Consider the following 16206-nt stretch of genomic DNA (forward strand, 5'->3'; position numbering starts at 1 on the left):
CCCCACCCCCCCAACCCAGACACGCCTTACAAGTCCAGTGAGATAGGGGCTGCCTGCGTCTCCCAGGATGTGGCCCACTGTGATCTGAAGCGCCTCTGCTGTCCCCCGGCACCTGGGCACCACCACAGACTGCAAGACATGGGAATATCAGGGGAGCTCCCCCAGCAAAGACTCAGAATAGGGGGGTCCCCTCACACCCACTTCCTGTTCCCCCCTGCCAAGGGCCTGGGGAGTTAGCCAGGTGAGTGGGATGGGAGGGAATCAATGATCCCAAGGCTACATCACCTCCCTGGCCCAGCAGACCCTTCTGAGGCTCTGGAGGCTTCCCCAGTGCCCAGGGATATGGGTACTGAGGCCCCTGATTAGGGTCACCCCTCTTGAGAGTGTTTACTCTTGAAGTGAAAAACCAGCCCCTACCTCAGAGCAAAGCCTGTCCAAGGAAGGGGGCGTGACCCTTGTCCTTGGAAAGACCCACAGAGCACTCCTAGGCACATACCCACCCTGCTGAGTTGTTTGTCTACAAATAACAGGAGAGATCTGTGGAGCCAGGTGTCCCTGACTCGGTCAGGTTAGGTGGGGACCCATAGCAACCCCCTAGCAGTCACCAATCAGCATGAGACAGGGAAAATACGTGGGATGCCAGATGACCCCCCCAGTAGTTTATGGTGGTTGATAACCTGTTGGGAAACCATGTAGTTCAGCACTACTCCCCTCGTGGCTTAAGCCAATCAGTTCAAACGAATCCTTCTCTGGTACTAACCAATAGACCCCTACCCAACTTGTTCCCGCCAGTGAATGTGCTAATCATGTTTTAGAGTTGTTTTATGATTTTCCCACAGTGTGTGATGATTTGCTAAGAGATGCTATGATGTATGTGAAGTCCCTGCCTTCCCCAAAGAATGTATTAAACTGCTGCAAACCCTGGGCTTGGGACCTCTCAGCATCACCAGTTGCTGTGTGTGCGTGGAGGGCCGAGCTAGCTCGCAATGAATACCTCTTTGCTGCTTACATGGATCTTGGTCTCTGGTGGTCTTTTGGGGGTCCTGATTCAAGCTGAGCAGAAGTACACAGGGACAAGGCCTGGTTGTGACAACAGTAAGGACACTGGGGTGTGACAGGTCAGGGACCATGAGGCACTAGTGCAGGCTGGCAGGGTGCACAGCCAGGGGTCTGCATGTGCAGGCAGTTAGGGCAAGGGTGGTACTCAAGCCCCACTGTGCAGAAACCAACAGAAGCCATGTTGGGGAGGCCCACACAACTCTGGGGGAAGAGGGCAAGGAAGTTAAGAATATCAGTTCTGGAATCAACCTGTCTGGGTTTCAGTCCTGTATCTCTCATCCACTAGCTGTGTGACTTGGCGCAAGTCACTTCATCTTTCTGTGCCTTGCTCCCCAGATGGAATAATATTAGAAGCTACCTCAAGGGTTGCATTCATTATCATTACTCAGCTGGCACCCAGAGTTGTCATGTGGACACCTGCCCTGTAAGCAGAATGCTTTGGTAAATGCTGTGCCTTCTCCCTGGCGTGCCTCCCCGTCTCTGGTCCAGTTGGAGCATCTCTCTTCATCATTGAGGACTTACCTTTGCATCACCTCTGTGAAGCCTTCTCAGAGTTCAGGTGCCTTCTCAGATCAACCACCGCCACCATCACACCCCTAAGTGAATGCATGCCACCCAGGGCTGGGAGGGGTCCTTTCTTTATTCACCTCCCCTTATCCCTTACACTGTAGGCAGCAAAGCCTCTAATTTCTCCTGGGGTCAATACAGTAAGACATGAGGCACAGAGTAGACCAGTGAAAGTTTGTCAAACAAATAAGTTTAGAACCTTCTGGAAGACTGGTCCCAGAAGAAACCCTATCAGACCTAAGGCATCAGCCCACTAGGGCAGCCACAGGGAAAGTTCCTACCCTGGAGCCTTGTCCCCAGGACTTTAGTGTCCCTAATCTGAGCCCTTCAGAGAATAGCAACAAGGATAGCCTCATGCGGTGACTCATGCCTGGAACCCCAGTGAATTGGCTGAGGCAGAAGGATGGCAAGTTTGAGGCCAGCTTCAGCAACTTTGTGAGACTCTGTCTCAAAAAAATAAAAAATAAGAGCCAGGCGTGGTGGTGCATGCCTTTAATCGCAGAAGCTTGGGAGGCTGAGGCAGGAGGATCACAAATTCAAAGTCAGCCTCAGCAATGGCGAGGCGCTAAGCAACTCAGTGAGACCCCGTCTCTAAATAAAATACAAAATAGAACTGGGGATGTGGCTCAGTTGTTGAGTGCCCCTGGAATTACTGGTACCCTCAATAAAAATTCAAAAATAAAAAGGGCGAGGGGTGCAGCTCAGTGATAGAGCGCCCCTGGGTTAAACATATACACACACCCATACCACAAAAATATATAATAATGATAATAATTGCTAACATTTATTGAATACTTCCTGTATGTATTTTATATAGCAACCTGAATAACCCCTGAGGGTGATATGATTATTACCTGCATTTTATAGATGAGAAAACCTCCCCAGGTGCCCAGGGTCACCCAACCAGGTATAAGAAGGCTGAGATTAGATCCCAGGCCTTCTCCCTCCAGGGCCTGGTCTTTTGACAACTCTGCCATTAGGGGCAAGGAGGAATCTGCATGTTGAGCAATATTTATGTGTGGAATGTTTAGAAAGTAAAAAGAAAGATAAAGAGGACAAGTCCATCAGTAGCCCTGCAAATCAGCAGGAAGGGAATCAATACCTGGAAGAGAGATAGGCAAAGCCCCCCCGCAGGCAGGGACAGTGGCAGGTAAAGCATGGAGCTCGGAGCCCAGAGGCCCAGTCTCTGGATTCCAGAACCCCAGAGGACAGACCCAGGGGGTCTAGTGGACAGAGGCCTAGTGGGTGGGCAGGGTGGAGTGACAGGTGTCCCTGTGGGTGATGAGCCAGTCCTGGGGTCACTGGCACTGAGCCACTCCATTCAGGTGGTGAGACAAGCTGGGCCCCTTGCCATCTCTGGGACCTGCCAGCAGGCTTGAGAAGGAACTGACCACAGCTTTGTACCTTCCACAGAACTTCCCTCTCACCCCATAATTATGTGATTACTCACCCAGTGGTTCTAAGGAGGGAGGCAGGGCTTCCTAGAGGAAGGGCCTTGAGTGTCCAGAAAGATCCATGTTGGAGCTGAGGCTGCTTGGACCCTCAGAATAAGGCTCAGGCAGCCTGGCCCCTTTCTTCCCTCCCAGGAACCCCAACCTGCAGGGCCCAGACCAGCTACCTTTGCCTGCAGTGGGAGAGGCAGGTCTCCACCCCACCTATTTTGGGTCCCTATTGTTCCCATACAGCCTTGGCCCAGGGCTGGGCCCAGCAGCATCTGGAGAGCCCAAGAGGTAATTTTTTAAATGAGAGGCTTTTCAGTTCCCAAAAATCTAGGCTCACTCTATTCTGAGACAAAAACACCTCTGTTGTCGTCTGGCCCTTCTCAGAAAAGCTGTTCCCTTTATAGCCCAGGGCAAAATCAGCTCCAGCCAGGGGCTCAAGGAAAGTTGGATGCACAACCACCAGGTGCAGCCTGCCTCCTGTGCTCCTGGCTAGGCCCTCAGGCCCAGACATCCCTGGGAGAGTGAGACAGATCTGTGAGCAGAGAGCTACCTAAAGGACAGAGGCAAGCAGGGAAGCCTTGAAATGGGGGGCAGAAGGGCAGGAGGGAGGGCGGTCACCTCTGAGAGGAAATCTGCTCAGGAGGTCAAAGGGGAGCCTGGCTCTTGGATTCCAGAATCCCACCCGGGAAGGAGGCAGTGAGCTCCCCTCTGCCCTGCTCCCCACCCTGGGAGGCAGAGTGAGCTGGCTGTAAGCCATCCTGACGGGGGGGGGCCCCAGATAAAATGCAAGACTGGAGGGGGCTGGAGACTCCATGAGCAGGCTTGGGGAGACAGAGAGCTCAGCCTGGGGAGACACAGGCTCAAAAGACACTTGACACTAGCTCAGCCTTCTTGGGAGCAAGACCCTCGGAGATCCAGCTGGGCCAGCGGGAGTTGCCAGAGGTGGACTTTGGCCACGACTGAACTGCATCAGTTTTCATAAATGCAAAGGCCCAGAGGAGGCAGGGGTGGGGAGGGGCTGCTCAGGGTGCAGAAAGTAAGCTCCCCTTTGAGGGGCCTGTGAACAGGGGGCTGGTGGGAATTTTGCAAATTTTGCAAAATTTGACTGGAGAACTGTGTGTGCGCTAGATCAGCACCCTGCAGGTGTACTCTGAGGAACACAGGATGGGGGTCACTCAGGAAGTTCATTAGAAATGCTGGTCCCTGGACCCGCTATAGAGTCACTGAATCAGACTCCTAGAATAGAGGGCCTGGAGTTAGTAACAGACTCCCCCAAACCTGATTATTAGGCTTAATGAAGTTTGAGAGCCACTAGACCAGAAAGTTCCAGAGGCCCCTTGTCCAAGTAGAAATAAGATTCTCCCCCTTGTGGATTAGGGATCAAAAAGAGCAGCGGGGGGCCCATACCAGCCCTCAGAAGTAGGTATGTGTGATGCAGGCCTCAGCTCATTTCCTCCTTATAGCCTGAGTGTAATTAGCAAGGAGCACCACTCTGCCTATTGTACAATTGAGCAAAACAAGGCCCAGAAAAGTTAAGCCACTTGGCCAAGGTCACCCGGCTGGTGGCAAGGCTGGAAGTAGAAGCAAATGAAATGCTTCAGAGTCCCCAAGCCAGGGCTCTGCTGTACTCTCTCCTCTGACCTTCCCATAGGCACCCACCCTCCAGAAACCCACAGTCTCTGTACCCCTGTTTCCCCCTTAGCCCTTGGGGCTCCCTCTCCAACCCAGAGCTATCCATCTGAATCACTCCCTCTCCTTAGCACCCTGCCTTCTCCTTCTGCATCCCATGCACATACACACACACCCTGGGGCCTCCAGGCTCCCTGGGGCTCTGTCCAAAGAGAAACTCACTTTCCATCTTAGGGAGGAGTACTGACAAGGCCTTCCTTTACCTCCTGCCATGCACCTTTCCCCACACACCTCCTGCCCCTGTCCTGGACCTCACACCTTTCTCACCCTCCACCCCCACACACAAGGTTTCCCCTCTCCAGGTATTCTCCCCCTGTCTCCTGGAGGCTGCTCTGGCTGCCTGTGAAAGACTAACTTCCTGGGACCTTCTGCCATGTCCAGGCATTGTCCTCCCTCTCCTTCCTGGTCAACCTGTGCCCTTCCACTGCACACATGAGGTTCCCAGAGCTGCCCGCTGCCTGCACAGACCCTCCTGAGCCTCCTATTTCTCTACCGGGGGGATCAGCAATGTGGGGGAGTCAACTCTGGGGGCTGCAAGAATTGGTCTAGCTCCCAGCATCAAAGTGCAGGAAGGTGGTCCTTGGCCAAGGGGTCCCAAGGAGAGGGAAAGAGAGCAAGATCCATGCCCTGGGGTGGTAGGGGTCAGGGATCCTGGGAGTTAGACCACGTTCAGCCAAACTACAGCTGGCTCTGGACTCCCACTCATGCTCACTCGCTGCCCCTTAGCTCTCTACAGAGCCTGGCTGTGCCAGGTTAATCATTCCTGCAAACACAGACACCAGGCGGGCGGGTGACAAGGTGCAGTCTTCACATAACTGTGGGGCTGTCATGTGGAAAAGGGAGCCACGCAGTGGGGGGCAAGCAGAGGAAGCCGCAGGGGGGCTTGTTTAGCTCCCTTTGAACCACCCAAGAGATTACAAGCAAGGCTGGGGGCGGGGTGTTCACCTCCCCAGTGTCCTGAGCACTTCCCTGCAGCAGGCTGTGGGTTATGACTGCCTCAGTTCATAGACCTGGAAACCGAGACCCAGGGCCATTCAGCAGGTCTGTGGCTGGAGCCCAAGTTTCCTATCTGGAGGGAGGGACAGAGAAGAGCCACCAGCCGGACAGCTGCTACACTTCCTGGGAGCCAAAGACAGGGCAGCCCTGTCCACAGGACTGTTGACAGGAGCTGCTGAGGAGTGGGCAAAACATCTCAGCAGGGAGTGAGAACCCTGTCAACACTAGTATTCAAGCAGGCTTTGCTGGCTAAGTAAAGGACTACATATTCCCATAACCCTTTCAAACTCAGAATCTAGGATGCCAGGATTCCTTTGAAGAATAAAAGATGAGCCAGTGGAAACCTCAGAATCACTGTGAGAATTTTGGCTTGCGTTCTCTGTACCAGGCACCAGCAAAAGGGTTCCCATGAACAATTTCACTTCACCTTCAAAACAACCCATGAGGCAGGTACTACTATCATTCTCATTTTACATGTAGAGAAACTGAGGCTCAGAGACACAAAGTGACGTGCCTAGTCACATAGCCAGTGGCAGAAGCAGGGTTAGAACCCACGTCTGTTTCCTGAGTCCAGGCCCATGCCCTGCACTAGGCAGGCCTAGGGATAGCCCTCTGCCAGTTGCCAGGCTGCCCTGGCTCCTTGTGCCCAGCCTGCCAGGAGGCAGCAAGAAGGTTCTCAGGGTGCCCCCAAGGCCTGGGACACTGTTATCAACAAGGGTGCAGCCCTTTGAGGTGTTCAAAGTCCTTCCCTGTCTGTGTCCCAGAAGCAGAGAGCCTGGATAGACAGTGTGAGGCCTGGGGAGGGGCTGAGCTGGACTCTGGACATTACAGAGTCATGTGATCAGGACCGTGTTAGACCTCATTATAGCTTGAGCTGTCTCCATGAGTGACAGCCCATAATACACCAGTGGGGGTGGGCTGAACATGACTGGGCTCAGTGACTACTGCCCTGGGGTCTAGGCTCTCCATCTGCATATCCCTGAGTGCAGCTTGCTGAGAGTGGCTTGTAAAGAAAGGGTAGGTGGAAGCTGGTTGAAAAACCTGGGCTCGCCTGTAATCCCAGAGGCTCTGGAGGCTGAGGCTGAGGATCGCGAGTTCAAAGCCAGCCTCAGCAACTTAGCAAGGTCCTAAAGGAACTCAGTGAGACCCTGTCTCTAAATAAAATATTTTTAAAGGGCTGGGGGCGCTGGGGCTGTAGCTCAGTGGTAGAGCGCTTGCCTCGCATGTGTGAGGCACTGGGTTTCATCCTCAGCACCACATAAAAATAAACAAATGAAGGCATTCTGTCCATCTACAACTAAAAAAAAATGTGGGGAGGGGCTGGGGACATGGCTCAGTGGTTAAGTACCACTGGGGGTTTAATCCCTGTTACCAAAAAAAAATATATATATATATATATCTATCTCCTGGGCTCCAGTCCTGGCAGCCCTCGATGTAATTATACCTGCTTCCATTTGCTCATCTGCAAAGTGAGGGTAACAATCAGAGGACAATTTCACTTCACCTTCAAAATGTGTGAGAGTGTTCAGGGACCTGGGGTCTGAGGTAACCGAATAGTGATTTTGGTCCCCCACACCCCAGCTCTCATGGTCTCGAAACCCCTACCATCTCCTAGGCTGCTCAACAACAAAGGGCCAACCCTGAGCCAGATAGAACCAGCTCCCCCAGCTCAAGAGGGAATGTCACCTACCAGCAGGATGTCAGCTACCACAGCCCAGTTGCAAGACAGAAGCAGCTCCCCCAGGGCCAGGAACACCTGTGGACAGAGGGTGGCCTGGTTGAAGTTCCCCCAGCCTCAGTCACCGATGCATCCCTACAGTGTCTCTTCCCATCTGTGAAGAAAAGAAACTGAGGCTCCACTGACTGGGGTGGGTGAGGCCTGGAACCATCTTTCCAGTTCTGGTACCCTCAAGGGTGAGAAGACCAACCCAGGTGGACCATGACCCACAGGTGAGTGTCAGGCCCTAGGTCTGAGAATCAAACCCTCCCTAATGGATGGCCTCTGGGACCCAACCCTTGGGGCCACCCATGGGACCCCAGGAGGAAGCATCCAGGACTCCCAGGCCACTTTCAAAAGTGAGGAAACAAGACTCCAAGAAGAGGAAAGTCAAAGGTCTGCTCAGACCTTCTGTGTCCTCCTAAGGCCTGCATACACTGATAAGGCACCAGCTGTGAACTGGCCAGCTGGCCTGGCCCCCAGCACCCCATCAGTGGCTCCCAGGATATCCATTTCCCAGCTCAGGGAAGTTCTAGCATACCCATTGTGCAGACAGTGGAACTGAATCCAGTCAAGGTCAAGGCCTAGGTGAGGTCACTGGCTGGCCCAGGGCAAAGGCAGCCTTCAGCATGAGGCTTCTAGTCTCTGTCCAGCATCCACCCCCTGTCCAGCTCCCAGTGTTTTCTGGTGACTACAGGCCACTGCAGCTCCCTGAACCCTGCCCCCACCTTGTGCCAAGAGATTAGGACAATCCTCATTCCCCTCACTCAAGAAGAGTTTAATGAAGCAGCAAGAAGAAAAAGGGAGGGGGAAACCATCTCATTTCTAATAGTTCCCAAGAGCTCATTGCTGGGGAGGTATTAGTCATTCCTGGAGTCACGGGTCTGAGCCCCAGGCAGCCCAGGCTCAGACACTCAAAATACCTGACGTTCTGAGGCCTCTGAGCACAAGGGCAGAGGGATAAAAGACCGCTGCCTGCACACCTACTATGCACCACCCTTGATACCCATCTAACCTCTCAGGTCAGGTAACCTAATAAGGCCAAAGTGATCACACCCACGTCACAGACCAAGGAACCCAAACCCCAAGCCTGAGAGCATGAGTCAAGCCATTTCCTCAAGACCCCCTCACCCCTGTGTCGGGTCCATGTAAGGTAGGATGAGGAGGCACGTGGCACAAAATTGCTCAGAGGGGCTTCCAGTAGCCACAGTGTTTGGCAAACCTGGCACCGGGAAATCAGGCAGGAAGGGAGCCCTTGGATGGAGATTGATCCTGAACAGAGTCCCAGGAGGCAGACAGGATCAGGATGGGCTGAGAAGAGCTACAAGACCCTGCCAGGCAGGGAAACCGCCTGAGCAGAGGCAAGAGGCTGGAATGGGCCCACCACTCTGGGTGGGGCCGGAGTTCTGACACAGGGAGGGAAGACAGGCTGAGGAGGCCAAGCCGTCTGTCTGTTCTTTCTGTCTAACCTGAGTCTGTGGTTGCAGCCTCTGGCCCTTGGCACTCAAAACAGGAGGCCCTTGAGGGCAGAATGGGTCTCCCTCTGGGCCTAGGACATGGGCTGGGCACCCACAGTGGTGGGAATCAGGAAGTGGCTGGAGGGTGGGTCTCAGGTGAGGCCCAGGCAGGCCTCCAGCCAGCATTCCAGCTTGACGGGGTCTGCCAACCCTGCCTCCTGGGGCCACATGAAAGCCTGGCCCACCTCACACCCACCCTCCCTGCAATGTCATCGGGGCCACCTCCACCTGGGCCACCAAAGCTCTCCTCTCCTCATGCCTCAGGCAACCTCTGTGACCTCTCCCTCCACACAGGCCAGACACCAGCCTCCCCATGCTGGGTGGCTGTCCCTCCCCTGTCCCCTCCACACCCACAGGACATACTGAAATACACCTTTTCCTTCCTCCAGCTGGAGCAGGGTGGATCCTGACCCCAAAATAGAGCCGATCAGAGGGAGGCTGCAGCCACAATGGGGCCTTTCAGGCTGAACAAGCCGCACAAGGATGCCAGGTTTCTTCAGACACACCTGGAAACCGGCACGAAGCCACCAAATCCTCGGCTCCACTCTGCGGCTTTGAGGGGCAAAGGGCCGGCCAGGGAGAGGCAGCCTTCTCTAATCCCATAATTACAGAGGCTCCTGAGGCAGGCCACCTTGGCTGGAGGAGGGGATCTGCAACCAATGGGTGTGATCTCTGCTGTGTCTGGTGCCCCAGCCCCACCCTGACTGACACAAGACCCTCAGGCCTGGTTTCCCTGACTGAATGATGACAGGGGTCCCAGAGGCCTAGCCGGGCTCCTATGGCACTAACAGACTGTGTTCCTGACACTGTGGGCTCGCTGCACATGACTGTGGTCTCTGCAGGCAGGGTGCAAATCAGGTCCTGGTTCACTGACTTCCATGACCGATTCAGGCTTGAGGTCCTCAATTAACAAACAAAACAAACAATCAAAAAGGGCCTGGGCAATCCCACACTTGGGCACTTTACACTGACCCCAAAGTTTTTCTCCCTGTACTGCCACTCCCCGCAACCCACCACATCACAGTCCCTGCCCAGCATGGCTGAGCCAGCCAGGACACACGCACAGACTGGATGCCAGCAAACTTCTAAAGCACTTCTTCTCTGGCTCAAGGGAGCAGGACAGGGGGCAGGGTGGGCAGGGAGAGCTCAGGCCAGATGCCAGGGCCATCCTATGTGCCTCACTCCCCCTCCCACCCTTGCAGTCACCGACTCCTGGCTATTCTGCATCCTAGATGTGCCTTGAACCTGCCCCCTCCTCCAGCCACTGCTGCTGGCCTGGCCTAGGCGTGGTTTCCCAGACCCACCATCCCTCCAGACACCAGCCCTGGAGGGGACTTCCAAAAGGGAAATCTGACTCTGCTTTCATCTCCTCAGAGCCTGTGTGGCTTCCCTGTACCCTGACTTAGTCCCCCCTGGGCAATAGGGCCTGGGAACACAGCCTGGGGCCTGAGAAACAGGCTGAGCCTGAGCCCCTGCCCTTTGCCCGTCCAGATTCAGAGGATTTCCCCCTCCAGCTGGGTCAGCGATGACGAATATCTCTGGCCTTAGTCATTCCCCACCAGAGAGGCTGTGCACAGACTCACACATACGCATGGACACAAGCATTCACTGACACTTGCAAGCATATGCAAGGCCTCGGACATACGCACACAAGTTTCAGCACACATGCCCACTTACATCTGCACACACACCAACACCCATAACCTGGGAGATAGGCACAAAACTCACCCACAACGGGTACGCATGTACGCAGGTAGCAGGGATGACAGTTAAAATATCAAAACAGAGGCTGGGTGTGGTGGCACACACCAGTAATCCTCAGCTACTCAAGAGTCTGAGGCAAGAGGATCACAAGTTCAAGGCCAGCCTAGGCAACTTAGTGAGACTCTGTCTCAAAATAAAAAATTAAAAAAGGACTGAGGCCAGGTGCAGTGGTACATGCCTGTAATCCCAGTTACTTGGGAGGGGCTGAGGTAGGAGAATCACAAGTTCAAGGCCAGCCGCAGCAACTCAGCAAGACCCTAAGCAACTTAGTGAGACTCTGCCTTAAAATAAAATATAAAAGAGGACTGGGGATATAATACAGTGGTAGAGCATCCGTGGGTTCAACCCCCAGTACCACAAAATAAAATATCAGAATGTATGGTGTCAGGCATGGTGGCCTATGCTATACTCTCAGCTTTTCAGGAAGCTGAGGCACAAGCATCACTTGAGCCCAGGAGTTCATTACCAGTCTGGGCAACATAGGGAGACCTGGTTTCAAACATACACACATACCCATGTACACAACAAGGGCATAAATCAGGCAGTGACGTTATTAATTACTAAAATTAAAGTACACTACGGGCTTGCTGGGTGCCTTTGCAGAATAACAGCCCTTCACATGTTCCCATGAATACTTGTGGTTTCATGAGAGGCATAGATAGCAAGGCATGTAAAACCATGCTCATGACCTCACACTCTTGCACACTCACGCACGCAATCATACACACATCAATACCTTCACCCGTACACAGTTCACAGCATGCATGTCTGCACACAAAGGCAAGCATGGGGAGAGAGCATGGAGGGAAAATAGAGCACTTGTCCCGGAGAAGAGTCAGCCCTGGGAGGTGGAGAGCCAGTGTCTTCAACCTTGGTCCATCTCAGGCTTCCAACTGGGCAGTAACTGATCTCTGAACTGCAAAGAATGGATTCTAGGCCCTGATGGAAAGGGAGTTGGACAGTGTCCCCCATGAACTCATGGTGTGTGAGACAGACCTGAGACTGGATCCTCCCCTCTTAAGGACCAGTCAGAACACAGGCCCCAGGGCATAGACTGGCCGCCAGCAAGCTGTTGCGCGGGCTGGCACACTCAGCCTGAGGCCTGCCAACCTGTAATTGCAGGGACCGGCATCAGGGCACAAGGGCATTGCCTGGTTTCCAGGGGCATCAGCTCAATAATCTGGTAGACAGACAGGTGGGGAGTGACACCGTGAAGGGAAAATAGCTTTGGGGATTTCTGCTAGGATCATGGGCTCTCCTGGTGGATTGCGTTGCCCATGTAAGACATACTTACTAGATTCTGGTAGGGAGATGGCGCCTTCCCCAGAAGGGCAGGTGGGCCTCTCTCAGACCCTCTGAGGCAGTCCCTGGTAAGGGCTGCTTACTTCAGTTCAGAAAGCAAGAGAAAAAGAGCTTATCTAGAAAGTCCCTCTGTGAGGCCCACATCTGGGAAGGGATAAGAGAGCTCCCCAGAGCTGGGACTCTCACACAATCCTGCTGTGAGTCTCACCTCAGGGGCCAAGGAGCAGAACCCATAGCAAAATCCCCTGAATCCTTTGCTGACCATCAACCATAGCTACGACAGACACATATCCCAGCTGATCCCTGACAACCATCTCACAAGCTCCAAGTCCTTGCTCAGGGGTCTTCAGGGCTGAGAAGAACAGCACCCCTCCCAAATGTAGAGACCCCACTGACAGCCACACCAGCTCTGCTGAGTGGTGGGGGGCCACACCACCTTGGGCAAGGAGGGAACTCAGAGTCATGATCAAGTTTGGGCTTGAAGGGGTCTCAAAGGTCATCTGGGGCAACTCGAGGATAAAGACAAAAGATGGAAATCGCATCAGGAATTTTCCTTCTCTCCAGAAGCAAAAAAAAAAAAAAGTAAGTTAGGGGAAAAAGAAGTTTTGGTTTTTTTTTTAACCAAAGGAAAGAACTAAATCTAATGAAATAAACATTAAATATTGGCATGCAAGCAAAAAGAGAGATGACTCTGCAGCTTAGCCCTTCTTAGATTCCCCTCCCAAAGCCTCTCAACAACTCTCCTACCTGGAGGGAAACAAACTGAGTAGGTGCCCTTAATAGAAAACCAGCAGGAAAAGCTGCTGGGGAGAAAAGGGCAAAATGGAAAATGGAGAACGGGAACAATGACACTGCCTCCATTCCAGGCCTGAGGGCAGCCACCATCCCAGAAGGGGATGCACCCAGCAATTAAGCAGCAAGAACCCTGTTATACACAGCATTTACCTAAATCCCAGAAGAGAGAGCAGAGCCCAGGTGTTCTAACAAAGACTCATTGCTGCCTGCCCCAAGCCCTACAATTCCCCCAGGCGACAGAAAAGTCCACAGATCCTAATGTTCAACTCTTAAAATATAGCCCTTCGCAGAAGAGAATGGTCCTGGAGAAGCTGGATGACAGTCAGGGACAATGAATGGCTCACACTACAGCAAAGCCAAAGCAGGGTCTGAGCACAGTTGCCCACACCCAGGTCAGGGGAAAGCACCGGGCATGTGAGGTAGAAAGAGTAGAGAAGGAGGGGAGGGAGGGGAGGGAAAGAGAGAGGAAGAGGGAGGGAAGCGGACAGAATTCAGCCTAGAAGAGAGAGGACGGGAGAAGGAGCAGAGGACATTCCCTATAATTGCTTCAAACTATAGAACACTATAATAGGAATATTAACCCAATGAAGAAAGCACTCCAAGATAAAACAATCATTCGATAGGATGAGTCATAAAGGGAGACTGCAGGCCTAAGGAAATAAATGGAGGAGCAAAACAGTGAACAACATCATTACAAAATGAATCAATTAAAATAGCTAGAAATGGAATAGATACTAATGAAAGTAGAACAACTGACAGAGATAAAAGGCTGGAAATAATCTCATTGACTGGCAGTTTTTAAAAAGACAAAGAAAGAAGTCATATAGAAGACAGACAAAGATGACCAGGACTGGGATTCAGGTCAGACACGCCAGGCATTCGGGCACAAAATTGAGGAGGCACCCACTCACAGGGGCATGCAGGACCAGATCGGCATCTGGGAGTCAGTGCCTCCTTAAATTTTGCTCCCTAGATGTCTCACCCTAGTCCCACCCTGGTCACAATCCAACATAAGTAAAAAACATGACCCATAAACCTATGAAATATTCAAAGAGATAAAATGGGAGCAGGGGTTCTCGATTTTGATTCACAGATAGGAAGAACCCCGTAATGAGGAAATTTTGACATGATATGGAATATTTAACTTGGAGACATCTCCTGGCAGTGGTGAGTAGCTTCGGACCTCAATTCCCTTGAGAGTCAGCAGAATCTAGTGACTTGCTTTGAATAAGTAGAATCTAGCAAAGGTGAGGGGAAATCACTTCAGTGGTTAAGTTATAAAAAAGACTATGACTTCCTTCTTAATAGACCCCTTTATAGTCTTCTCAGCCTGCATGCCATGTGAAAAAGGCCCAGGAGGGGGTGTAGCTCAGTGGTAGAGTATTGCCTAGCATGCAGAGGCCCTGGGTTCAATCCCCAACAGTCCTCCCCCACCCCCAAATAAAGAGACTCATGTGACAAAGAACTGAGAGCAGAATCCAGCCAAAAAAACAACAGGGAACTGAGGCTCCACCCAAAGGTCCAAATGCTGCCAATAAAAGCAGAGTGAGGGTAGAAGAAAATCCTTCCCCAGATGAACTTTCAGATGAAACCACAGACTCTGAACCAACACCTCAATTGTGGCCTTGAGGAAGATCATGAAGCAGAAGACTCAAATAAGCTGTATCCTCCACCCTGGATTGTTGACCCACAGAAATTGTAAGATAATGAATGAATGGTGTTGGGTTTTGTTTGTTTGTTTCCTTTTTTGTTGTTGTTGTTGTTGTAGAGGGACACAAGATCTTTACTTAATTAATTAATTTATTTTGATGTGGTGCTGAAGATGGAACCCGGTGCCTCATACTTGTGAGGCAAGGGCTTTGCCGCTGAGCCACAATCCCATCCGATGAGTGGTGTTTTATACTGCTGGGGTTTAGGGTTATTTGTTATACAGCAATAGATGACTAATACACTAGCTAAGCTATTGAGCTTCAAGAATAAATAATGAAATCTTCCAGTACTGCAGATGGAAAAACCGAATCAACGTAAAGGATTTTTAAAAATCAGGCTAACTTTATTGTCCATACCAGAAAACAGCAAAGCAAATATTTACAAATTAAAGAGGGAAAGAAAAGGGTGATATGAGAATATTACACCCAGTTAGACATTCAAGTAAGGAGCCAAAAACTGTCTTAAACCATTTAGCTACAAAGTCTACCCAGTTAAGGGTTGAAGCAAAATAAACTCAGGAATGGAGAATCTGTGTAACAGACTGGTAATGAGCATTGAATCTAAATATGGGACCACTGTCAAACAACTCCAAGGATTATATAGAGAGAACAGATTGTGAATGTTAAAACTGTAGAAAATTCAAAAATAAAACATAACGAACAAAAATCAGGAGGTTGTGGGGAGAAGAAGGAAGGACGGAGGTATGGCATTCTCTTTCATATCTGGGATTCCTAAGTCCAAAGCTATACAATTCATTTGCATTTCTTTTGATCTCACTGCAATTTCTTTCAGTAGACTCATGAAAATTAATTAAACATATTATATGATCCTATTTATAAGAACTGTCTCTAATAGGCAAATCTATAAAGACAGAAGTAGATTAGTGGTTGCCTAGGGCTGGGGTGGGGAGGATAGATTGGGTAGAGATGGGAAGTGACTACTAATGGGGATCAAGTTTCTCTCTGGGGCGATGAAAAAACTGATGTAGTTGGTGCAGTGGCATGCACACACCTGTAGTCCCAGCTACTCAGCCATGTCACAGTCGGGTACGGTGGTGCACACCTGTAATCCCAATGACTCGGGAGGCTGAGGCAGGAGGATCACGAGTTCAAAGCCTGCCTCAGTAAAAGCAGGGTGCTAAGCAACTCAGTGAGACCCTGTCTGTAAATGAAATACAAAATAAGGCTAGAGATGTGGCTCAGTGGTCGAGGGCCCCTGAGTTCAATCCTCAATACCCCCCCCCAAAAAAAATAGGGGCCTGGGTTGTGGCTCAGTGGTATAGCACTTGCCTAGCATGCATGAGGCACTGGGTTTGGCACCACATAAAAATAAAAACAAGTAAAATAAAGGTATTGTGTCCATCTACAACTTAAAAAGAAAAGAAAACCCTGTCTCAAAATGAAATAAAATTGATGTGGTAATGGTTACACAACTCTGTGAATATACTAACAGCCATTGAACTGTATACTTTAAAAGGATGAATTGTGTGGTATATGAATTTTATCTTGGTAAATCTGTTTATTTTTTGTTTTCAATATTGAAGGATTGAATCCAGGGCCTGATACATGCTAAGCAAGTGCTCTACCACTGAGCCACACCCACAGCCCTTTTTTAAATTTTGAAACAGGGTCTCACTAAATTGCCCAGG

General features: G+C 51.2%; 1 protein-coding gene across 1 annotated transcript in view; it reads right to left on the reverse strand.

The window, feature by feature from the left end:
- The window catches only part of Spns3 (SPNS lysolipid transporter 3, sphingosine-1-phosphate (putative)), a 42661-nt gene that overhangs the window by 1227 nt on the left and 25228 nt on the right, over positions 1-16206 (reverse strand). Inside the window, exons 7-8 of the mRNA XM_076871391.1 lie at positions 7444-7509; positions 31-129 (exon numbers count right to left, since the gene is read on the reverse strand). Coding sequence (XP_076727506.1) covers positions 31-129; positions 7444-7509 — 165 coding nt within the window. The remainder of the gene's footprint in view (positions 1-30; positions 130-7443; positions 7510-16206) is intronic.

Source organism: Callospermophilus lateralis, chromosome 11, assembly GCF_048772815.1.
Source record: "Callospermophilus lateralis isolate mCalLat2 chromosome 11, mCalLat2.hap1, whole genome shotgun sequence".
NCBI lineage: Eukaryota > Metazoa > Chordata > Mammalia > Rodentia > Sciuridae > Callospermophilus > Callospermophilus lateralis.